The sequence below is a fragment of the Saimiri boliviensis genome, chromosome 14 (assembly GCF_048565385.1).
Source record: "Saimiri boliviensis isolate mSaiBol1 chromosome 14, mSaiBol1.pri, whole genome shotgun sequence".
Taxonomy (NCBI): Eukaryota; Metazoa; Chordata; class Mammalia; order Primates; family Cebidae; genus Saimiri; species Saimiri boliviensis.
The window spans coordinates 94,897,967-94,923,740 of NC_133462.1; the positions used below are offsets into that span (position 1 = coordinate 94,897,967).

Below are 25,774 nucleotides of genomic sequence, written 5' to 3' on the forward strand. Positions count from 1 at the left end.
CTGGCCTGAGGGTGCGCTCCTCTTGGAAACCTCTCTGGATCCTGGACCCCTGCGCTGGGGACTCTGCATCCACACCGACGAGATGCAGTGGCTGCTTGAGGGCGACTGTCTGACTTTGTCGCCTGGGCGACCGGCCCCAGGATCCCTGCTGCTGGGGGCGCGGGCCTGGTCTGGGGCGTCCAGCCACTTGCTGCCCGTGCCACGCCTACGCTGCAGAGGCGGTTCGGGCGCCGGCGCGGGCTGGCGGACCTGGCACCTGATGTCCTCAGGGTCAAGTGCATTACCCGCCACCTGAGGGGTCTGCTCTGCCTTGGCCTCCTCCAAGAGCTTAGGGTTCACTGGGTAGCAGTTTAGGAATGCCTAAATGGAAGGAAATATTCTTTCTCTGCCTTTGAGAAACAAGTGGTGTATATATATTCTTTATATATATATAATGATATATATAATATAATTCATAATATATGATATATAATATAATTTATAATATATAATAAATATATATAATATATAACATATATATTATAAAGAATATAATAATTCTTTATAATATATATATAATGCCTAAATAGAAGGAAATATTCTTTCTCTGTCTTTGAGAAATAAGTGGTGTATTCATAAAGCAGATAAAATGTTACTTTTGTTCCTGACCCGTGGGAGGGGGGAGAAGAAGTTAAGGATAGCTGTCACATTTACCACCTGAGGTGTTGTCTCAAGTAAATCCTGAGGTTTGGGCCACCCAGGCTCTGGGAAACACACTAAAGACCACCCCGATTCAAATCCAACTTCAGCCTCATGCTCCTCACCCTCAGAAAAGACAATACACTTTAAGGCAGGGAGAATGAGAGGAAATTCAACCCCTTATTGCCAAATTCTTGCCATATGACTTATTAAGACCATGAGAATCTCCTTACAATGCTCCCATGTTACCAGATCAAAAGCCTACAGATTTGTCAGAAACCTTATAGCATTAATAAATGCAGTTCTTGTCTCCCTACACCCCATTGTCCCCAATTCTTACTCAAGTCTCGGTGAATGCAAGCTGGTTTACATTCTTAGATATGAAAGACACATTTTTCTGCATCTCAATGCATCCAGATTCACCATATGTTTGCTTTTTAATGGACTGATCCAGATACTCATTTAGCCTCCAAACTAACCTGGACAGTCCTCTCTGAAGAGTTATGGATTAGCCTCAATTATTTCAAAATGTTCTAGCTAAAGACTTAAGAAATTCACAATTGCAAAGGGGCACAATTATTTAGTATGTAAATGACTTACTCATTGCTAGTCTGACTAAAAAAGACTCAGATAATAATACTGTTAAATTGATACATTTCCTGGGAAATGGCAGCTATAGGGTGTCACCATACAAGGCTCAGATTATGACTCAAAGACTCAAATATTTGGAATCTGTCTTAACCTCTGGAACTGATCGACATCCCTTGAAGGAAAAAAAGTTTTTTTAGTCATCCAAGAGTCCTAGTCCAACAAATGGCTGTGGGCCTTTTTAGGGGACAGTTGAGTACTGCAGCTTATGGGTGCCCAGATTTGGACATGTAGCCAAGCCTTTATATAAAACACTAAAAGGAAAATATTAGAGCTCCTTCAGTGTAATTAGAACTGCAAGCTAACCTTCAATACTTTCAAAGAGAAATTAGGCTCTGCTGCAGCCTTGGGTATCTACAAGTTGGATGAACCATTTTTTCTTTTTTTTTTTTTTTTCTTTCTTTTTTTTTTTTTTGAGACGGAGTTTCGCTCTTGTTACCCAGGCTGGAGTGCAATGGCGCGATCTCGGCTCACCGCAACCTCCGCCTCCTGGGCTCAGGCAATTCTCCTGCCTCAGCCTCCTAAGTAGCTGGGATTACAGGCATGCACCACCACGCCCAGCTAGTTTTTTGTATTTTTAGTAGAGACGGGGTTTCACCATGTTGACCAGGATGGTCTCGATCTTTCGACCTCGTGATCCACCCGCCTCGGCCTCCCAAAGTGCTGGGATTACAGGCTTGAGCCACCGTGCCCGGCCAAATGTGGCCAAAAAGCAAGGCATAGGCCTTGGGTAATCTTGTCCCAAAACTGGGAAACATTCCAAGGCCAGTAGCTTACTTTTCTGAGCAGATAGACCAGGTGGGCTCAGGGTGTCCTAGATTTCTTAGTGCTGTTGCTGCTACAACTTTTCTAGTAGGCAAGGCTAATAAACATTAGGAAAGCGCCTAAAGGTTTTTTGACCCCACACCAAGGGAAGGTGGTCCTAGAAGCTAAAGGGCACCAGTGGATTATAGGAGAACATTTATTAAAGTATCAAACCTTATTGCTAGACACTCCAGAGATAACTCTTGAAGTCTGACAAACTATAAACCCAGCTCCTTATCTGCTAGAGCACACAGGTGCTGCCAGCCGTCCCAGCATACAGGTTGTTATTCATCTGTTCTCATGCTGCTAGTAAAGACATATATGAGGCTGGGTAATTTATAAATAAAAGAGGTTTAATTGACTCACAGTTCCACATGGCTGGTGGGGCCTCACAATCATGGCATAAGGCAAATGAGGAGCAAAGTTACATCTCTTACATGGTAGCAGGCAAAAGAGCTTGTGTAGGAAAACTACGCTTTATAAAGGGGAGTGATCCCAGCACTTTGGGAGGCCAAGGCAGCAGGTGGATCACCTGAAGTCAGGAGTTTGAGACCAGCCTGGCCAATATGGTGAAACCATGTCTGTACTAAAAATACAAAAATTAGCCATGCATGGTGGTGGGTACCTGTAATCCCAGCTACTCAAGAGGCGGAGACAGAAAAATCCCTTGAACCCAAGAGACAGATGCTGCAATGAGCTGACATCATGCCACTGCACTCCAGCCTGGGCAACAGAGCAAGACTATGTCTCAAAAAAATAAAATGAAATAAAAATAAAATAAAATCATCAGATCTCATGAGGCTTATTCACTGTCACAAGAATAGCATGGGAAAGACCCGCCCCACTCCCCGATTCAATTACCTCCAGCTGGATCCTTCCCAAGACACATGGGAATTATGAGAGCTATAATTGATAAGATTTGACTGGAGACAGAGCCAAACCATGTCACAGGTTATGAAACAAATTTATTCTAGCGGGCCAGAATGAGCTCCTTGACCATCCCAAGGAAGAGTGGTTAACAGATGCAAGTTGTTTTATGCATCAGGATAACAGGAGGGCTAGATATGCTCTGATTAGTCAGCACAAGTTAATCAAGTCACATGCCTTGCCAACCTCTATCTCAGCTCAAAAAGCTGTTAATTGAACTTATCAGAGTCCTGCAGTGGGGGAAGGATTTAAAAGTTAACATTTACACTGATTCTAAGTATGACTTTTTAGTACTTCATGCTTATGCTGCAATTTGGAATGGGTAGGGACTCCTGACCACAAAGGGCTTTTCCATACAACATCACTCAGATTTTGAGCTTGTTAGAATGCTGCTTGGCTGCCAAAGAAAAGTGACTATAATTCACTGCAGAGGACATCAAAAGAGAGATTGACCATGTAAAAGAAAATGCCCTTGCAAATACAGTAGTCAAGGTCACTGCACTGAAGCTGATGGGCATGCCGGTCAGCATACCTAGAGCTGGGCCCGAAGGCTCTGAAGAATGGGCCAGGGATTGCAGTTTAGTCCAGAACCCTCTGGCTGGCTGACTCATGGTAATACATTACCAATTCCCAATACTAATCATAGGAAAATAGTTAAGCACTTACACGATTGTTTTCACCCTAGAAGGGATTCTTTGTTTCAGTTAATGTCTCATTGGTTTGTGGTGATAAATCTTTTCAAGACACTAAAACAGGTGAACCTGCCCTGAGCTCTGTGCCTAAAAAAACCCAAACAGCCAGCAATTTTCTCCTCCTCTAGTTTAACCTGTCCAACATTGAGAAACCTCTCCAGGTGAGGACTGAAAACTGATTTACTCGGGTGCCTTTAAATATCTGCTAATGCTTACTGATAACCTTCACTGGTTAGATCAAGACATTCCCCATGCTATCTGAAATGTGTTTACCAGAAGATATAGTTCCTCAGTTTGGATCATCTAAAAGCGTGCAAAGTGACAATGGTCCATCTTTCACAGCAGACATATCCCAACACCTGTTCTCAGCTTTAGGAATCAAATATCACCTTCACTCTGTGTGGAGACTACAGTCCTCTTGAAACGTGAAAGAACTAATAAAACTCTAAAGAAGACTCTAGCGAAATCAAGAGGCCTGACTATCTCTAACACCCGTAGCTTACTATGGGTTTCAGCTGCTCCAAAGGAAACTTATAATTAGGTCCTGTTGAGTTAGCATACAGAAAGCCTTTTCTAACCACAGCTCTCCTAAGAGATGAAAGGACTCATCAATTACAAAAGTATGTCATCAATATAGGACACGTGCAAACAAACTCTGTGACTATGGAAACATAAGACTTCCCCTCCCACATGGGAGGAAAATTCAGTTTCAGCTCAGCTAGGGATTTAGTCTCACTAAAGACATGGGAGGAAGTTCTTCAGCTGCCCAGCTCTCCCCCGCGTGGAAAGGACCACAGCAAGGCCACCTGAGCTCTCCGATAGCCATTAACCTCCAAGGGAGTCACAGGTGGGCACACCTGTGTAAAAGTAAAGCTGTTTCTTATTCTGGGAGCCCAATCCAAGGCTGGGGGAGGTGGGCACGGGGCTATTTAAGCATCGGCAGATGGCGGGCTGAGTCATTGTGTGGTTGGCCTTCCGTCTCGCGTTTCTGTTGCTGGCGTGGTCCTGCCTTGGCTATGCGGGAGATCGTGCTCACCCAAATCGGACAGTGCGGGAACCAGATCGGTGCAAAGGTTGGCGGCTGGGGCTCTGAGGGCCCAGCTCGTGCCTGCAGGGTGGCCGGTGATGTTGGCAGTGGAGGGTGTGGTACCTCTGCATGGCCAGCCCTGGGCTCCCTGCCTCGGACGCAGTAGAGCTGGGTGGCTGGTGAGGCTGCCAGGGTGAACACCAAGGGACCCAGCGGCCTGAGGGTGGGGGTGGAAGTGGGAGAAGGACTGGGGCAACTCCAGCTCCCTGAGCTCCATGACTCAGCCCTGGCCTGTCTGGCCTCTTGCATCTCTTGCAGTTCTGGGAGGTGATCTCTGATGAACATGGCATCGACTCTGCAGGCACCTACCATGGGGACAGTGACCTGCAGCAGGAACGCATCAACGTGTACTACAACGAGGCCAGCGGTGAGAGCCCAGTCTTTCCCCGACCGCCCTCCTGGGAATGCCAGCCCTCTCCTCACCGATGCCCTCCCGTTCCCTTCAGGTGGCAGGTACGTGGCCCGCGCTGTGCTTGTGGATCTGGAGCCGGGCACCATGGACTCTGTGCGCTCAGGGCCCTTCGGGCAGATCTTCAGGCCAGACAACTTCATCTTTGGTGAGATGTGGATGAAGACTGGGGTGCGGCTCCTTAGCCAGGGCAGCTCAAAGTCAGCGAGTGCCCCAAGGTCGTCTCTGTGGGAACTGTGGAATCGGGGCCCCTGAACACCCTCCCATCCTCTGAATTACTCAATCTCTCTCTCCTAAATGGGCTTTGGGGGAGGAAGGCCCAGCTGTCTCCTCAAGGTGAGGAGCTGCTGATGTGATCTCCCTGCAGGCAGCTGAGCTGGGGCGGTGACTACGGCCTTCGCTGGGAACGGGCAGGAGCCACCTGCAGCGAGTCTCTTGTTTGGCTCCTGATCTAGGTGCTAACAGGCAGCTGTCTCAGGTTTGGTTCCTGATCTGGGTTCTAACAGGCAAGGCTGCTGTCCTGTAACTTTAGGGGAGAGGGTTTAACTTGCTCTACCTGCAGGGTGAATGGTGCCTTTTGCATTGTGGTGGTGACCACCGATGACCATATACCTGGCCATCGAGTGACTGACTGTACTACCTTACAGGTCAGTTTGGGGCCGGGAACAACTGGGCCAAGGGCTACTACACAGAAGGCGCAGAGCTGATGGAGTCGGTGATGGATGTTGTGAGAAAAGAAGCTGAGAGCTGTGATTGCCTGCAGGGTTTCCAGCTGACCCACTCCCTGGGTGGGGGGACTGGGTCTGGGATGGGTGCCCTTCTCACGAGCAAAATTCGGGAGGAGTACCCAGACAGGATCATAAACACGTTCAGCGTCCTGCCCTCGCCCAAGGTGTCAGACACTGTGGTGGAGCCCTACAATGCCACCCTCTCCGTCCACCAGCTCATAGAAAATGCAGACGAGACGTTCTGCATTGATAACGAAGCGCTCTATAACATCTGTTCCAGGACCTTAAAACTGACCACACCCACCTATGGTGACCTGAATCACCTGGTGTCTGCTACCATGAGTGGGGTCACCACGTGCCTGCGCTTCCCGGGCCAGCTGAATGCTGACCTGCGGAAGCTGGCCGTGAACATGGTTCCATTTCCCCGGCTGCACTTCTTCATGCCCGGCTTTGCCCCACTGAGCAGCCGGGGCAGCCAGCAGTACCGGGCCCTGACCGTGGCTGAGCTCACTCAGCAGCTCTTTGATGCTAAGAATATGATGACCGCCTGTGACCCCCGTCATGGCCGCTACCTAACTGTGGCTGCCATTTTTAGAGGTCGCATGTCCATGAGGGAGGTGGATGAGCAAATGTTCAACATTCAAAATAAGAACAGCAGCTACTTTGCTGAATGGCTCCCTCACAATGTGAAAACAGCCGTCTGTGACATCCCACCCCGGGGGCTAAAAATGTCGGCCACCTTCATTGGTAACAACACAGCGATCCAAGAGCTCTTCAAACGCTTCTCCGAACAGTTTGCAGCCATGTTCAGGCGCAAGGCCTTCCTGCACTGGTACACGGACGAGGGCATGGATGAGATGGAGTTCACCGAGGCCGAGAGCAACCTGAATGACCTGGTGTCAGAATACCAGCAATACCAAGATGCCACAGCTGAGGAGGAGGAGTTTGAGGAGTATGTTGAGGAGGAGGAGGAGGTAGCCTAGAAGCTTCCTTTTCTAGGTAAAGGGGGAAGCAGTGTGGATTTTTTTAGTGTGTTCTGACAGCTGTTGTCACTACACACTTCTTTGAGTCTTTACATCTTCTGCTGCATTTTAAAGCATTTTCATAGCAAGTAGTTTGACCTAATAAAATATTTTCATAGCATCTGGTTTCACCTCCAACTTCTTTCTATAGGCCCTCTGGGTACTGCTTCCAGATGGGCATACTTCTTCCAGATGGGCATAGTGGTCCTGCAAGGCTGAAGCTGTCTTGGGCTTCTCACATCCTGGGAACAAGCAGTCCAGTGGCTCCTGGAGGGGGTCAGCATGGGCTGTGGACATGGCAGGCAGGCTTCACGCAAACTTGGGGCCGGCCGGGACCTTGGACAGCTACTTGGTGGGAAACCCGTTTCTGAGGGCAAACCTTGGTTTATCCTATTTACCAAACTTCCAGGGGACCAGCTGGGCCTCTGTTTCTGGAATTTTGTAAGTGGTTAGTGACCCTGGTGGATGATGTTCCCCACATATCATCTCAGGGTAGGACTGTAGTCAGACAGTTGGCCCCGAACCAGCAATGAAGGGTGGGCAAGTATGGCTCCAGCCACCTGCTCACCATAGCGGCCTGGGTGTGTCTGTGGCCTCATTCTCTTAAGGAGGTGGGCACGGGGTGTCTAGCAGGGGCTAGTGGGCAGGATGCTGGCCTGCATACTTGGGGTAGTCTCTCTCCAAAGGCACAGACGGGGTTTCTGAACGGGGCCTGGGAAGACAGGCAGGTGCTCACAAGTGCCGTTTTCCCCCCTGGCAACCAGTGAGGAAACAAATGCCTGCACGGAGGTCTGACCTGCCCCAGTCTGCAGGGCTGATGTTCCCTGGAAAGGTGGCTAATGGGCGTTCTCCTGTCTGTCCCCCACTCCAAAACTTCAGGGCAATAGTAATCCAAGATTGTCAGGATGAGACTGGTGAGGGTGGCACCTTTGGGGATGGGTTCTTTAGCCCGGCAGAGTCTCTTCCCCAGGCTTCTCAGGAGCCTGGACTTCAAGACCTGCTTCGAGGAAGCTGTCAAATAAGATGTGTGCATGAGCTGGGTGCTGGGCAGCACGCCGGGACAGTGCTCTTCTACGTGGCTCTTGTAGAACTTGTCCATGGCCTGTGTGATGACATCTTGGTAGTTCTCCACCCACTCATATCAGACAGGACAAAGCCAGTATAGCCATGGGGTGGGGAGAAGTACAGGATTCACCCCAGGTCCCCCGGGCACACCCACCTGCCTCAGACGTGTCGGGGAAAACAGGCGAGGCTCCTCTTTTTATTGTCTGAATGTTGGCAATGGGCTACTGGGGGCAAATGAGAGCAGGCAAAGAGGATCGTACCTCGTCTTGAAAGAAGTGGCTCCTGGAAGTAGCAGGGAGGTGGGAGAGGTCCCCCATGCTCCCCCAACCTGTTCTTGGAGCAGGAAAAGGGGCCTCTCTGACAGCCCTCCTCAGTGGCTTTCACTGTTTGAGGGGTATCCTTGCCCAGCCCAGCCCAGGTGCACACCCACTTGAGATGACCTTGCATGGATCCTGTTGGGAAGGTTCAGCTGCAGCAACCACCGGAACCTGCTCATACCTAGTGTCTGCACTCGAGCATGGGGTCAGATGCACCTTCCTCCTGTAGCAGTAGTGGTACAGCCAGAGTGGCAGGGGGGCAAGTCACTACTGCAATTCTCACCTGAGTCTAGGGGTTGGGATTGGTACCCACGTATTTCCCAATTACCTGGTTCCATCTGAAGATTTTATGGATAGGAGTGGTGCTCTTTCAGGCATCGTATCCATATGCTGGCTACAGGTTTGGGTTTCCAAAGTTTCTAGAGTCCCCCTTCCAGCCTGGCAAGCATGGCGAGTAACAGGGGAAGTGCCTTAAGCCTGAAGGCAGCAGTAGCTGTCTGGGTTTGTTCCCTACCCCTGGTGGCCCCTGACCCCTAGTTGTTTACTTCCTTGGGTGAGAGTCAGCTTAGGATCTCAATATTTTTGTAGGACTTCAGAACTGTACAGACAGAGGCCAAGGGGAGCAGCATCTGGAACCGGCAGCTAACCAGTGTAGTGGGGGTCATACGACTCAGCTTGGTTTCAGCAGGGAATTCAGGGGAGGCTTGGATTTGCCGAAGCCCTAGATGAGCTTGGGCTTGGATATGGGAATGACGTGGGGCAGGGGCCCTTCTGCACGCTGGAGTCTTTGCGTAGTTGTACACTGGTACATCCACAGGTGTTCCCCACCTGGAGTGCAGCTGTGGATAGAAGCTGGCATCGTTGTGGAGGGAAGAGGAGGAGGAGGCAGGATGAGTCTCCAGGGCAGCCCCAGCAGCCAGGAAGGGACTCTGCAAGTGAGATGCAGATCCGGCCTGTGGGCCACTTAGCAGCTGCTTGGGCGGCTGCAGATCACCTGACCTCTGCTCACCAGGAAATGGGAGTTGCAGCAGCACTTACCTTCTGGGACTCCTGCAACTTGAAGGGAGAGCATACATCATGTGCTGAGAACGCACCTGACTCAGGCAAGCTTCTCCAACAGCACCGCATCAGATTAGCATCCAACCTGTATAGGACAGCACCAGAACTCCCTATTCCTCATTGCAACTGTAATAAAAGGGAGTCTCTGTCCTAGGGGAGCAAGCACAGGCATATGTGCGCAGTGGGCACATGACCCAGGTCGGGGAAAGGTCCTTGGATACATGCTGGTTTCACCAGGAATCTGTGGTGTGGGTTTGGCCTCGACTCCTGTACCCCTGGAGGCCAGTAGCCCCCTGCATGGGACCAGGACTGGGAGGTGGGCAGGTGGGCTGAGCTTTGAGGGAAGCCATTGTTTGGCCTCACGGGAAGGTGGTTGTTGATGGTTCGGTTTTGCAGGGCCTGTGTGGTCACCCAAGGAGTGCAAATTGCCTTTAAAAAAAAAAAAAGCCAAAATGGACACAAGCTCACCAGTTGACAAGGTGAGGAATGCCGGTAGTCGTCCTCACCTGCCTTTTCCCCAGAAGTAAGTGGTGTTCAGAGGTGGATTTGGTTCCTTCCCAGCCTTTCCCCTTTGCATGTAGCTGTGTGCCTGTGCTTAGGTGTGTACTCACACATGTTTCCTGGCGGGGTTACTTTTTTGTTTTGGGGGGCATAACTGGTGACGCAGCCTGGCATTTGCTTACCTTGTCTTTTAGTGTGGAGTCCTCTATAGAGTGGGCATCGGGTACTTACTGGCTGGCCTTAGCTGTTTGGCTGCCCCGGTTTCTGCCCTTCACAGACATGCTGGCCACCCAGTGTGACATGCAGTGGGCTTGTTCGCGGCTAGTATGATGAGACTAGTGAATAAGCTTGCAATTCCTTGGCAAGGAAATGAATGGTAGGTTAAAAAGAGTTTCAAATAATCAGCTGGGCATGGTGGCGCGTGCCTGTAATCCCAGCTACTCGGGAGGCTGAGGCAGGAGAATTGCCTGAACCCAGGAGGCGGAGGTTGCGGTGAGCCGAGATCGCGCCATTGCACTCCAGCCTGGGTAACAAGAGCGAAACTCCGTCTCAAAAAAAAAAAAAAAAAAAAAAAAAAAGAGTTTCAAATAAAAATTAATGGCAGAATAGCAAGATAAGAAGTTGGATATATTCTTTAAAGAAGTTCCTTTGTTATGGATGCATAGTATTCCATGGTGTATATGTGCCACACTTTCTTAAGCCAGTTTCTTTTACAGACTTTGCCAGAGAGTGTGGAGATCAATACGCCCAGAGGCAAGACCAGGTTAGCAGTGAAAGGGTGGGGGAGTTCCAGTGTTTAAAAAGTCCTTCTCTTGCATCAGTAACACTGAAGTCCATTCTTAGCTCTACTTTTGCTTTGTCAATGGGGCCTTGGTTTCATGACCATAGGTAAATGTCCCCTCCAAGCATTTCTTTTTGTTTGTCCTCCAGCTGTTAGTGACAGACCTTGCTTTAATAAGAAGCAAGGGGTAGGGCAGGAATTTCTCATCACACTGTGGGTGCATGTCTTGTGTGCATGTGTGCAGAAGTATGTGCTTGATTTGCTCCTGAAATGTTTGAAGTGAGCCTATGATCAAAAGCCAGACATAACAGTGTTAAGCGAGTGGCCTGTGATTCTGAGTTATCTTTGTCAGCATTCCTTTTTCAAGGTGCTGAAAGAAGACATGTTTCCTTGCTTTCTAAACAACCTCGGTTAGGCATGAAGGGGAGAACCAACTGATTATAGGGAACTGTTAGTTTTCAAAAGGCCTCATTGCCAGTGGAAAGGGGAGAAAGAGGAAAAAAATGACCCTGCAGAAAGCAAATGCTCTGATGATTCATGCATTACTTGCCATTTTTTTGCATAAGAACTAAAAACTAAACACTGCTTGCGGCTCAGAATTTCTCAGGGGGAAAGGATAAAAGGTTATTTTCCTCTAAGGACAACACCTAATATTTGCACCACAGGGTAAAGTCATTTTCACAAGTATTATTTTGTTTGCCCATGTTCATCCTCAGGCTGAATTAGACTTTATGTTTCATCTTTGATTGAATCTGTCTCTGCTTGAGCAGTGGTTGTTAGTTGTATTCACATCCCTTGTTGTATTTCTAGGTATTTTATTCTCTGAGTAGCAATTGTGAATGGGAGTTCACATGATTTCGCTCTCGTATGGCTACTACGGGTGTATAGGAATGCTTGTGATTTTTACACATTGATTTTGTGTCCTGAGACTTTGCTGAAGTTGCTTATCAGCTCAAGGAGATTTTGGGCTGAGACAATGAGGTCTTCTAAATGTACAATTATGTCATCTGCAAGTAGAGAAAATTTGACTTCCTCTTTTCCTAATCGAATGCCCTTTATTTCTTTTTCTTGCCTGATTGCCCGGGCCAGAACTTCAATACTATGTTGAATAGGAGTGATGAGAGAGGGCTGACAGAAGTTTTCTGAGTGACCCAGAAAGTCCTCAGTATGAGATAGTGTGATGGGGGATGCAGTGAATCCATTGCATCTCTGCTGGAATTGCTTTCTGGAGACTTGGAGATGTCAGGGTTGAAATGTCACACAGGAAGTCACTGGGCGGGTAGATAACTAGAAGAGGGGGAGAGTTAGTCCTTATTTTGTACCTTGGTTCTGCCACTTACCAGTTCTGCTGCTCTTGCTAGGGAGATTATGTTAACATACTGGCACCAATAATAATCACTGAAGGTTATGAGTTCTATATAGTAAGTAGCATTTGCCTCATTTTACAGAAGAGGATACAGCGTCAGAAAAGTTAGTTGCTTTCCCTAAGTTCCCTGGACACATTTGTTACCTGGATGCAAACTCAGGCTCTGTGATGCCACGCCCTGTGAGAATTCCATCACATCATCACTGTCTTCCCCAAACGGGTTTGGCCATAATTGGACACAGGAGAGACCTTTTGTTAAGGAACCATAGCCACATCAAGGAGTGGTTTGGACTCTCAGCATGCTGCCCACTGGTAAAGCTCGCATGTGTTCTGTTGAGTGGTTTATATAACTTAAAAAGACCCAGTGATAGTGCTTCGATGTTGACCAATAACAACAAGACTCTTCTGTTCTCTTTTGTCTTGTATTCTCTCTCAAATTCTGTGCTCTGATTAGTAGCTGAATCTCTCATTCCTACCAAACGATTCAATTCAGGTAAACAAGTATATTTGTTTGTAGCATTACCATCACTCTAATTCTTGGTAAGAAAGGGAGAACTGAGCCGTCTTTCATAAGATTATTGGAGAGAGTACTGTGACAATGCACTTACAGTACTTAACACAGTGCCTGGGACAGAACAGCACCTTTTATCAGTCATAACGCTTATTAGTGCCGTTTTAAACTAGCTGTGCTTGCAAGTATGTCACTTGGCCTCAAACCTTCACAACTAGCTGCCGACGTATCTGCAGCAACACCCAGCTCCAGTGCACACAATTTCTAAAGTGTCTGATGTCAGGGTTTTGGATGTAAAGATCGCTCACTTTTTTCTCTTTCTCAGAATTGGTCTCTGCTTTCTTTTCCCATGACTACTTCATTTTTAAGATAATTTAAAAATGCAAAGTGGTCTTGCCTCAGAAGTATCATAAGTATAAAATAATAATGGCAGACTCATCTTGGAAACCTTATTATACCCTCTCTAAGGGCAAATATCTGTTTATTCAGGTCCAACCCTTCACTGAGAGGCAATGAGATTTAAACCCCTTGCCCATGTCTCAGGGCCTGTTCAATCTTAGAAGAGAAGCTCCTCCCTGTGATTCCCAAGGCAGACAGTGGTGAATTAATTCTAATGAACATGGAACAGTCAGCCCATTTGTGTCCCTGGGATGTGACCCAGGGGGTTAATCTCCCATCTCCTGGTTGATCGCTTTCATGCTCAGGCTGAATTAAATCTCAGTTTTCACTTTTGATTGAATCTGTCTTTGCTGACAGAAGTTTTCTTGGCAACTCAGAAAGTCCTCAGTATAAGAGTATATGATGGAGGATGCAGTGAATCCATAACATCTCTGCTATACTTTCTGGAGATTTTGAGGTGTCAGGATTGAAATGTCACATGAAGTCACTGGACAGGTAGATAACTGAAGAAATGGCCCCATGAAGGCATTGTTTATCTCGTTCCAAACATATCTGGCTCCTTTTGAGAGGCAAATAAGGGAGGAAGAGAGTTATTCCTGAATTTGTACCCTGGTTGTGCCACTTACCAGCTCTGCTGCTCTTGCTAGGAAGATAATGTTAAAATATTAACACCAGGGCCGGGCGCGGTGGCTCAAGCCTGTAATCCCAGCACTTTGGGAGGCCGAGGCGGGTGGATCATGAGGTCGAGAGATCGAGGCCATCCTGGTCAACAAGGTGAAACCCCGTCTCTACTAAAAATACAAAAAGTTAGCTGGGCATGGTGGTGCGTGCCTGTAATCCCAGCTACTTAGGAGGCTGAGGCAGGAGAATTGCCTGAGCCCAGGAGGCAGAGGTTGCGGTGAGCCGAGATTGTGCCATTGCACTCCAGCCTGGGTAAGAAGAGCGAAACTCCGTCTCAAAAAAAAAAAAAAAAAATTAACACCAATAATATCACTGAATGTTATGAGTCATTTTATCCTCACTACCCAAAATGTGGTTCTTGGGCCAGCAGCATTGTTATTTCCTGGATGCTTGCAAGAAATGTAACCTCTCAGGCTATACCCCAAATTACTTAGAAATTCTGATTAAATGAAGAAGAATAGGCATCTAATCAAATCCTCTGAGTAATTTGTATGCTCTGGACAGTTTGATAATTGCACTTGCAATTATCTCATTTCTTCCTCAATGATACTAAAGATACTCATTTTGTAAACTCGATCTCCTGGTAATACTAAACACTACCCTGCTTTACGTGGAAGGAAACTGAGGTTCGGAGAGGTCAAATGGCTTGCTCAATATCATACAACCAGAAAGAGGGTTTGAAGCTAGGTTCTCACCAAAGCAGATACTCTTAACCACTATGCAGTTGGGAGGCTTAAATAAGATGCTAAGTATCCATCATTCAGCAGAGTACCTGGCCTGCCATAGATGGATGATACATGCTGGTAACCTTCTCTGTTACTTCTCTTTTTCTGGTTATTTTCAGACTTCCAGATGTTCCCTTGCCATGGCATTGATGTTGGTCCACCCCAGATAAGAGGCCCTAACTAAGTTCCTGGCTCCCCCTTGACTAGGGCAGTGATTCTTGACTGTGCCTTGGAGGGAGTGATGTCTGTTTTCCCTCTGGATCCTAGAGGGTATCCTAAAGGGTGTTGCCAGCCCCTCTTCTTCTCTTCATCCCCAATGAAAAGAACTTGATGATGTTTGCTCCTGACCATGAAGCTGGGAATGAAAGCAATGCCCTGATAGGCTGGCTGGCATCTTGTTCTCTTCCTCTTGACAGGTATCATGGATTTTCCTAGAGCAGACATGGGATGAGTTCAGGATTTTCATCCTTTATTTATTTTGGTCCTGGGAGTTGCATAAATGGACTGGTCTTTGTCGAGGGGACTTGTGGTTTCACACTTTATTTTTATTTGGAAAAATAAAGGGTCCTGATTTATAGAGAGCTTATTTCTAAAAAGGATGAGCATGTTCATAGTTAACCAGTTGCCATGGTTTTGGTTTCTCAGTAATAAGTATGTTAAATCATACAGGACAGGAGAATGGTAGAAGGATTGAAAGACAAACATGAAATCTTTTGATAGGTAAATAAGGATGGAGGAAGGGGAGGAGAGTTAGTTTTGTTAAATAAACAGGAGTATAATTGAGTTCCACATTCCTATCATTTCTAGACCCAATTTTTCAACCAGATGTAGCTCAGATCTTATTAGGTGTTCCGTAGAAGACAGAGCAGATCTAGAGCCTGTGATATTCACACCACCTAGTCAACCTTATCTCAGGCTTTAGACGTGAGTACATGGTGAGGAAATGCTTTGGGACAAGATGGAAAACTCCTGGGGCAGCTGGGTGAAGATTATAGTGGATCAGATCATTGAAGTAACTTCTCTCATTTGATTAATATCCTTGACAAGGAGTTTAGGGAACTGATGGTAAGTGTATTTGTGACTACATTTTAGGGAAAGAGGTCTGAAATCAGGAGAAGACAGGAGAATGTGCATACATTCTCTTTGGAGAGCCTATTGTCTGTAACAGAATATATGTTAGTTATTTATTGTTACATAATGAATCTCCTCAAAAACTAAGTGACTTAAACAGCAACAAATGCTTATTATAACACATTCTGTGTGTCAGAAATTCAGGAGTGATTTAGCTGCATGGTTCTGGCTTAGGGTCTGTCCTGGAGTTATAGTCCAGATGTTGGCAAGGACTGCAATCTCTGAAAATTTAAATGAAATTTCTAACGGGACCAGAAGAACCATTGCTAACTCACATAACTGGAGATACTGTCTCTTGGCAAGATGCCTCTGCTCCTTGGACATTCGGGAACCCTTTGGAGTGTCCTGAGTGTCCTCACAACCTTGTGTCTGCCTTCCCTCAGAGCACACGTTTCAAAAGAACAAGAAAACAGCTGCAATCTCTTTTGTGACCTAGCCTCAGAAGTCACATGTTGCCATTGCCACAATATCCTATTGGTTATACAAGTCAGCCATTTTTCATGTGAGACAAAATTATACCAGAATGTGAATACTGGCAGGCGGGAATCACTGGGGGCCATCTTTGAGGCTGGATCTCATAAAAGATAATATATAATTATTTAGGGACTGGGGCAAGTGGGGCATTCTGGGTTCGTAATACTCTCCTTAATTGTGTGATCTTAGATCATTTGGAATCTCTTGGTCTCTGCTTCTTAATCTCTAAAAACATTAGAATGATCTCAAATACTCTAATGCTATGGGATTTTGGTCTGATGGAAAGGTAGAAAACTTGCCACCTGATGACCTCAGTTTGAAGTCCAACTCTCTCTCACTTGCTGGAAGGTCTAACGCAAGTCACTCCCAGTTCTGAAGAATGGATTTTTGATCTGCCAAGTGGGGATGGTCCTGAGGATTAAAAGAGATAATGGATGTGGAAGTGTTTTAAAAATTTAAGTTCTGTGCACTCGTAAGATGTTTTATTTCCTCATAAAAAAGCTGAAGTAAAGGAAGCCAGAAGGAAGTATCATTTTATTTTCATTACATTAAATGAAAATAAAATTACCTTCTACTCTTCAATGAATTATGAGCCCTGGAAACAGGCTCTTCTATCTGCAGGCTAGACTGTGATCTTTTGAGTTATGCCAGGTGGTTATGAGGGAATGTGTTCTCTTTCTGGGTCCGTGAGGGGGTGTAGCTTTAAGGGCAAGAATTTCCCAGTGCCATGCCCTGCTCCCATCTCTCTCCATCCAGGAGATTCAAATGTTTATGTTTGAATTTCACAGGAAGGGGAAGAAACTAAAAGTCAATCACTCCAGAGGAAGTTCTAAGAAACTCCTTCCATTGGCTCAGTGTCTTGGAGAAGGTGGGGGTTTCTCCCAGGATAAAAGTCCATGCTCCCTCACCTGCACTGGATTTCCAACTTTCTGGAATCCCCTCCCACGTGGTAGGAGGTCCCTCTGGGATTTCCCCTCTGGAATTCCCTTCCACACTCTTTGTGGAAGCCTTTCTCTTCTCCTTTCCTTCTCTTTTCTCTACCTAAATAAAATCACCTTTCTGCAACACCGTCTTTGGTCCAGAATTTAACTTTGCAAGCATACAGTGCAGCTGAAGCAGTCCCACTGCTTATTCTTTAAGAGGTTGGAGGTCAAGAACCCACAACATCCAAGAAGAAACCTGGTTATAGTTATTATAATAGAAACTAAAAGCCATATTATTTCACATGTATGCTTTACAACTTAAAAAGAGCTTTACTGACATGTTATTTAGGCCTCTTTTTTTTTTTTTTTTTTTTTTTTGCCAGTATAAAATACCTTGTTTATGAAGGTACTTTTTAAACAAGTAGTTTTTAGAAATGTGAATGTATGATTTTGGAAACTTCATGCTGATTGTTATTTTTAGGATTGCTTATCACCCTCACCCATGAAGTGGGTAAAGTTGGTCAAGTAGATCTCCTCCTTATCTTTCACACATGAGTAATTTGGATCTCAGAAAAGCTAAGTGGCTTATCAAAGACTCAGAGCCACTCAGGATGAATCTGTAAAGGCACATCTTATGTCTGTGGCTATTTTGTTTTACTTTAAAAACTGCTTTAAACCACTGAGGTGAAAATGACAACCAAACTAATCAAAATCATTATTAAATTCTATAAACCCATCTTACGTTCTTTCCTGATGCCAAGTACTAGAGTCATAAAGATGAATGAAATGTGGTTTCTCATCTTGTGTAGCTCACTCACTGGTGGAGATGGCGGATAAGGCTAGACATGCAGGTAAATAATTTCAAGGTAGTATGATACATCTCACTGTAGAAGTTTATTAAAAAGTATGTGCCCTGGGGGAAAAACCAAAGACCAAAACATGATCTTCTGATTGAGGCTGTAAGAAAGGGAGCGGGGGGCCTTAAGCTGTATGGTAGAGGCAGGAAGGGAGTTGTTGAGTAGATTATGCTGGGCATCACACAGTGTGCAGAACTGTGTTAGGGTTAGGGCTAGGGTTAGGGTTAAGGTTTAGGGTTAGAGTTAAATGTTAGGGGTTAGGGGTTAGGGTAGGGTTAGATAGATTTTATTCATAAAACTGCAGGGAAAGAGAGACTCCAGTGTAGAGCTGGGCTCAATTCCAAATACAACCAGAACAAGTGGACATTTTTAGCCAAAAAACAAAATGTAGGCTTGGGGAACATGGATGGATGGAAACTTGACAAGAGGAGACATCAAGTCTGGGAGGATTCTGGCTGAACTGACCTGATGGTATCCTTACCAGAGGCAGGCAGGTAGGCAGTTAGGCATCACCTGGGGGATGGTGGAGGTGAGGCGTTTAATCAGATGCCAGGTATCAGGGGTAAGGAATTCTCTCCTAAACCTTCTTAACAGTACTCCTATTAAAACTCCATTATGCAGGGAAGCACATGACAGGCCTTGTTGGGTAGAAGGCCCAAGAGAGCATGGTTAAAGTTTGGTCAAGCAAAGAATCTTGATTGGTGTCTTGGCTTGGCTTCTTGGAGTTTTCTGGATCTCTGTTTCAATGTCTTTTGTAATTTTTAGAAAACTTTGAGCCATCATATCTTCAAGTTTTCATTCTGACCTATTTGTTTCCTACTTCTGGGCCTCAATCACATGTGCGTTAGTGTGCTTGATAGCACTCAGGCTCCTGGATACTGTTGTTTATGTATTTGGGTTCCATTGTGGGTCATTTTACTGGCCTATCAAATTTCATGGTTTCCTTCTTCAGTCATAGAGCTGACTAATAATCCCACTGAAGAAAATCTTCACGTTTTGCCATGTTTTCTCGTATCTATGGTTTCCTTTTTATCTTTTTCACACAACTTCTTTCTTTGTGCTGAAATTCCTGCTGTATTCAGGCATGTTGCCACCTTTTCCACTTGAGGATATGTTAGTGATATATCCATTTATTTAATTATTAGTTTATTTACTTATTTCTTTCTTTCTTTCTTATTTTTAAGATGGGGTTTCACCATGATGGCCAGGCTGGTCTTGAACTCCTGACCTCAGGTGATCCACCCACCTTGGCCTCCCAAAGTGTTAGGATTACAGGCGTGAGCCACAGCGCCCGGCCTACTTATTTTTTTTCACTATTTACTTGTAAATCTTTATTTATCTGTATCTTTATCATAAAGAATCTGTCTCCCATTTTTGGTGTTTGACTGTTGACAGCTTCTGAGCTCCAGCCCTCCCTCTTTCCCTCTGCCTAACATTGGGCCTGGGGATAAGAGAGCCCAGGGTTTCCCTCCTCTGGTGCTTGCAGGAGATTCAAGCCATGTAAGCCCTTCCTGTGCACAGGCATCTTCCCCGGGGGCCATCCCCTGCCACCGTGAATCCTCAGGACTGTTCCGGCTCTCTCAAGCCAGTTTTGGGCCTGCATGGGAGATCTGTCCTGATCTCCCCAGAATGCCTCATTATGTGGGTAAAATCAACCTTTTAACACTCTCCTGTGGCATGTGTTTGCCTCATTCGTTTCAACATGTGAACCAAACTTGGGGTGAGAATCCACCGTCCATAGAGAGTGGCCAGGACAATCTGACAGCAAGTTGCAATATTGGAGTCATCTCTGAGTCTGGTCCTGTTGATTACTGTGTCTGCTGACAGTGGTGTGTGTGTGTGTGTGTGTGTGTGTGTGTGTGTGTCAGTCTCATCACCTCTGAGTCTGGTCCTGTTGATTACTGTGTCTGCTGACAGTGGTGTGTGTGTCGGGGTGTGTGTGTGTGTGTGTGTGTGTGTGTGTCGGTGTGTGTGTGTGTGCGCGTGTCAGTCTCATCTCTGAGTCTGGTCCTGTTGATTACTGTGTCTGCTGACAGTGGTGTGTGTGTCGGGGTGTGTGTGTGTGTGTGTGTGTGTGTGTCGGTGTGTGTGTCGGTGTGTGTGTGTGTGCGCGTGTCAGTCTCATCTCTGAGTCTGGTCCTGTTGATTACTGTGTCTGCTGACAGTGGTGTGTGTGTCCGTGTGTGTGTGTGTGTGAGTGTGTGCGTGTCAGTCTCATCTCTGAGTCTGGTCCTGTTGATTACTGTGTCTGCTGACAGTGGTGTGTGTGTCGGTGTGTGTGTGTCGGGGTGTGTGTGTCGCTGTGTGTGTGTCGGTGTGTGTGTGTCGGGGTGTGTGTGTCAGTGTGTGTGTGTCGGTGTGTGTCGGTGTGTGTGTGTCGGTGTGTGTGTCGGGGTGTGTGTGTGTCGGGGTGTGTGTGTGTCGGGTGTGTGTCGGTGTGTGTGTGTGTCGGTGTGTGTCGGGGTGTGTGTGTGTGTGTGTGAGTCTCATCATCTGAGTCTGGTCCTGTTGATTACTGTGTCTGCTGACACTGGTGTGTGTGTGTGTCAGTGTGTGTGTGTGTCGGGGTGTGTGTGTGTGTCGGTGTGTGTCGGTGTCAGTGTGTGTCTGTGTGTGTGCGCGCGCGCGTCAGCCTCATCCTCTCTGAACGCCACACACCCTGCCCAGAGCAGCAGCGCTGGGGCTCCCGTGCCGGTGCCCGGCCTTCGGCCCCCTCCTCTCAGGCCTCGCGTGGTGCTGAGCCGTCCCGCTCAGAGGCGAGCTGGGCCTGAGCCGCGTCGTCCATGGCGCCCTTCCGGGCAGCACCGGCTCCGGCGCCTCCGGCGTGACCTCAGGTGACCTCGCGTGGCGCCGTCTTCGGCCTTCCCGGTGCGCCCGCGCCCCCCGGCGGCCCCGGGGCTCCTTCTCCTCGGCCGCCTGTGCCCGGCGGTCTCCGGGGGCTGCGCGCCGAGGGCGGGCGGACTCGGTTCCCCGCGCAGCCCCGTCGGAGAGGCCGCGTGGCGGGACCGCGGTCCAGGCGTTCTCGGCGACCGGCGCCGCCTCCCACCGCAGCCGCCCGAGTGGGCGGCGGGTCCCGCGGGGCCGGGGGGGACCCTCGGGGTCGGGGTGCGGCCGTTTCCCGCGTCTCCGCCCGCCGGGCCCCGGGGCAGGGGACGCGCTCCCGGCGCGCTCGGCGGCGGCCTCCCCGACGGGCCGCGCGGGGTCGGGCTGTGCGGAGCGCGGGGTCCGAGTCCTCCCGGCCTGCGGCGCCCCGTCCGCGCGCGGCACACGCGGGGTCCGAGCGCTCCCCGCCCGCGGCGCCGCCTCCCCCGCGCCCGCCCCGCCCCAGCCCGGGCTCCCGCCGGGCCGGCCGTTCCGCGCCGTCCAGGCTGCTCGGCCGCGCGGACTCGGCCCCTGGGCGGCTTCGGAGCTTCACCTGGCGGCCGCGCGGGCCGTGTCGCCGCCGGGCTGGAGGGACGCCGCGGGGCTCCGCCGTCCCCGGCCGGCCTCTGGTGTCCGCGCCCGCCCCGCGGAGGCCGTTTCCGGGACGGGGAGGCTGACGGTCGCCGTCCCGAGTGCGGAGGCTCCGCGGACCGGCGGGGGGGACTCGGCCTTGTCCCGGGCCCTTCTCACCCTGAGCTGTCCCGTGTGCGACATAGAAGCGCCATCTTTCCCCTTTTCGTGACTTGGACGCTTTGGAGGATCAAGTGAGCGTAAGTGATGAAAAGTTCCCTGTTAAACCCTCAAGTTGAGCTGTGAGTTAATCACTCTGCACATGTCAGGGGTTCCTGTGATTTTCTTCCATGTAGGGAGTAAAAGTCTGGAGAGACTGACTTTCACAGGAATCCAGATCTTATCCGTCCCTTCAGAACGCGGGTCGGTATTTTAAGCACCTTCCTTTACATTTGTTTTTGCATTCATTCCACATACGCACTGAAACCTTTCTTGATAAAACACCAATTTGAGGAGCTCACGGATCCCTGACTGAAGCTACAAGCTTCTTCTCTGAGACCTAAGTGTTTTTTTGAGGAAGGACGTGAATAAATAATTAAATCAGTAACAGGCAGGGGTGCTGTGGCTGCTCAGTGCGAGGCAGTGTCTGGGGGTCTCCCGCTGAAGGTGGACGGATGGTGGAGGTTGCTCTGCAGAGGGAGAAGGAAGGGACGCAGGATGGGACCCTTGGAGGCCCAGGGAGGTCTCTGAGATCCGGGGGAGGAGGGGAGAACCCTGGCAGGCTGTCTGCTGTCTTCAATGGGGATCAGCTTCCTCAGGACTGGACGAGGTCCCGGTGGACTGAGCCATCTGGTGGGCGCAGGGAACCAGTCATTCAGAGTAGGAAATTATCCCACTGCTCTAATCTGAGGCTATGACAGAAAATAAAGAGTGAACCATTATAGTTTTGGCAAATAGTGGATAGCATGCAAGAGAGATTCAGCTGCAAAGGTGAGAGTTACCACTGGATCCATGTCCACATGATTGCCATATGTCCCACCCCATACTGGCGAGCCTGTGTCCAGGGTGACATGTATTCAGCAGCCAGTGTGGCACAGGCAACCACTGTATGACATCCCCCCACTGGCCAGGATGTCCTGGCACCCCCCACATGCCTGTCTGTCTCATTCTTTTGCACCCCAAAGAAGAGAGAGGACCAACGGTTCCCCACTTAATTACACCATGTCAGAGCTTTCTGGAGGCAGGAGCATCTTCACTGGAGATACATCTTCTAGTGACAAAAACACTGAAATGCCTTCCTGAAAATTCTCAGTAAAAAGTGAGGATTCAGGCCACTATTTAACAGCAAAAGAGTCAGGTTCTGGGACAGCTGGAGGCAGTGGTGGTAACTGGAATAACTTTCCAAAGGGAAGCTGTTTTGCGAACGGTCCTTTCCAGTAGAGATGGCCAATATGCTTTCGAACAGTGCCAGACTGGCTTCCTATTGCCCAGGATTTTGCTCTTTAGTTAAAAGGGTTGTCAACTGCAAAGACTTTTCAACTGCAGGATCATCGGGTTCTGAAGAGTCTCGTGGCCTCTGCGTCTCCAGATACATGCTTTCAAACACTGTGGCCTGATGAAACTATGGGACCATTTGGACCTCAACATAGAGGTTCCAGCTTCCTTGGTTTTGATTGTCACCTCAATGAGACTGGTTCACTGAAGAAAGCCTGGTTCATAAAACTTTGCCTGATATTCTAGCAGAACCTTTATCAGGTGAAAGACAAGTTTGTGATGGCACAACGTGTGAATGAATTTTATGGTAATGAGGCACCTGTTGAACACAAAATGAACAGCAGAGAAACTTTGAAAGTGCCAGAGTAGAGTGTGCAAATACAGATATGCCCAGAATTGCTGCAAGAGATTTTGAAGCACTGCTTCCAGAAGTTGCTAATAGCAAACTAATGATTCTGACTGTAACACAAAAAACTAAGAATGATATGATTGGTTAGAGCGAAGAAGTAGCAATTGAAAGAGAAGTTCTTTTAGACAGTGGTGCCAAGGAACTTTGCTATGCTCTTCAAGCTGAGGGATACTGGGCTGACTTTATTGATCCATCATCTGGTTTGACTTTTTTTGGGCCATATACAAACAACAGTCTTTTTGAGACAGATGAAGGCTACTGACATTTAGGATTCTCTGTCAATGACCTTGAATGCTGTAAAGTGATTTGTCATAGTCTCTGGGGTGTCCATGTAGTTGTGGGAAGTGTCTTCACTAATGCAACACCAGACAGCAGTATTATGAAGAAATCAAGTGGAAATTATCAGAAATGTTCATTTATTTGCTGCATTATTTGTATGTAATATTTGGGTTGAACTATAAAGACTGTGAGACTAAAGTTTTTAAAAGAGAAAGAGATGTCTTAAATCCAGAAACCATAACATCAAAGAACCAGCAATGCTCAAAAGAAGCTATAAAATTATAATCAATTTTCATCAGTGTATTCAGTGCCATGTACTCAATTCCAGTCTTGCTGAATCTTGGGTTAGCCGTGTCATGAACCCATCAGTTTCTCAACTAGACTTCTGGAAGCTTCACTGAGTTAAGTGTATGGTCTTAAAGTTATTTGAGCAATATCATCAGAAGCTTGTAACCAGAGTACCTGTCATAGTCTTTTCTCTGGGTCTCAGAGGGAGTCCTGTGTTGGAGACCAACATTCTGATCCATAGCTGATTGCAGGAGCTTTTAGGAAAGCATCAGGCATAAATAATATCTAAATGACAAAGAGCTTGAAATGACTATGACAAAAGATCTGATGAGAGTTCATTATACCACAACTGACAAGGACATTCAATTTTGTCTGTGGCAGATGACATTTAAAATAATTGAAAATATGACTCCTAACACTATACCAGCACATAGCATGGATAAGGAGGACATTGACAAATTTCCAGGAATTTTATATAATTTCTGAAAACATAACAGTTTACCAATTCAAATATAACAGAGGGAAGGTTAGATATCTCTTTTTACTTGTGTATTTTGTACAGTTTTTCTTATAAAAAAAATACAACGTACTTTATTTGCATAACTTTTCCTGCATACTTTGCATAGAGTTTCTAGTTATTCTATTATTTCTAGTAATTTTATTGATGTATACATTATATTTTTAACACTTAGTAATCTTTTTCCAGAGTAAACTAGGAAGTAGACAATTTTAAATTGTCATATGTTAACATTCTATAGTAGATGAGAAAATGTATGAGTATACGATCTCCCAACATCTAGAGTGATGTTCCCTCATAGTATAATTTCTCAGTGTTGTGGACAAAAAAAAAAAGTTTATTAACAGGCCAAAATATCTTTATTCTCTCCATAAAAAAATAGAGGACAAAAGTATATATAAAATTGAATTAGTTACGTTCAGTAATTAATGTTTTAGTATTGTATCTTATTTATAAATGATCTAGATATTTAATGCAAATCTTTTAATTAGCTTAACTTTAAGGTTAAAAATTACCAAAAGTACTTTGGAAACTATTATTAGGCAGATTTGCTGTAAAAAATTATTATTGAAATAATGTTTTTTAAAATAAGGATAACAATTAGAATCAATTTATAAGCTTTAAGATTTTAAGTATCTAATAAGTATAATATTAGCTTATTTGAGTAGAACTCAAGAAGAATAGAAATTTATGTTTGTTTTATATTTAATAGTGATAGCTCTGAAGGCATAGTTGTTTTATTACACCAAAAATATTAAATTGGTCTTATTTAACTATGTTTTATGTAAATTGTGTTAACTTGAAAAACTTTTATATCAGTTTCTACATTTCTAGGAGTTTGGGGAATATTTATGTATAAATGCTTATTTTTTTTCCAAGTAAGTTAGAATAGAGCATTTTTAGAGGATTGTATAAATGAATTTTGCATTGCTATCTGGAGTTAAGAAAATATCACATATACATAACATACGTTAATAGGCAAAAAACACAAATAGAGATCTCATAGGTTTCATCCTAAAATTTTGGCCATGAATCAGGCATACGTATTCTCATGGTTAATTTTAGAGATCTGCTTGATTGGGTTAAGAGACACGTAACTGGTAAACCACAGTTTCAATATTTCTACTCATTTGATTACAAGTTCTCATGCATCAAAACTAATTAACAAAATGACAATTTCTAGGACTTCTATGGGAGAGTATGGAAGGTCTTTTGAACTTTGTAATACTGTCAACTGAAGAACGATGAGGTTCAGAAATTTGGAAAGGAGTGATTTCATTTTTTACATTTTTATTTATTTTTATTTTTTTGAGAAGGTGTTTCACTCTTGTTGCCGAGGCTTGAGTACAATGGTGTGATCTTGGCTCACTGCAACCTCCACCTCCTGGGTTCAAGCAGTTCTCTTTCCTCAGCCTCTCAATTATTTGGGATTACAGATGTCCATCACCAAGCCTGGCTAATTTTTTGTATTTTTAGTAGAGACAGGGTTTCACCATGTTGGCTAGGCTGGTCTCAAATTCCTGAACTCAGATGATCCACCCACTTTGGCTTCCCAAAATGCTGCAATTAC

At 46.5% G+C, this 25,774-nt stretch overlaps 1 protein-coding gene and 1 pseudogene across 2 annotated transcripts in view; both read left to right on the forward strand.

Annotated features, from left to right (window-relative positions):
* The window catches only part of LOC141581101 (tubulin beta-8 chain-like), a 58,259-nt gene extending 51,139 nt beyond the window's left edge, over positions 1 to 7,120 (forward strand). The window contains exons 1-4 of one of the 2 annotated variants that reach the window (XM_074385498.1): positions 2,016 to 4,822; positions 5,095 to 5,203; positions 5,283 to 5,393; positions 5,893 to 7,120. In XM_074385498.1, the coding sequence (XP_074241599.1) occupies positions 4,493 to 4,822; positions 5,095 to 5,203; positions 5,283 to 5,393; positions 5,893 to 6,956 (1,614 nt within the window). In that variant the 5' untranslated portion in view covers positions 2,016 to 4,492 and the 3' untranslated portion in view covers positions 6,957 to 7,120. Of the gene's footprint in view, positions 1 to 2,015; positions 4,823 to 5,094; positions 5,204 to 5,282; positions 5,394 to 5,892 lie in introns of those variants that run through there. The other variant, XM_074385497.1, reaches the window with a different exon arrangement.
* Positions 7,121 to 22,290: 15,170 nt separating this feature from the next.
* LOC141581203 (cobalamin trafficking protein CblD pseudogene) lies at positions 22,291 to 24,659 on the forward strand (annotated as a pseudogene).
* Positions 24,660 to 25,774: the final 1,115 nt, after the last annotated feature.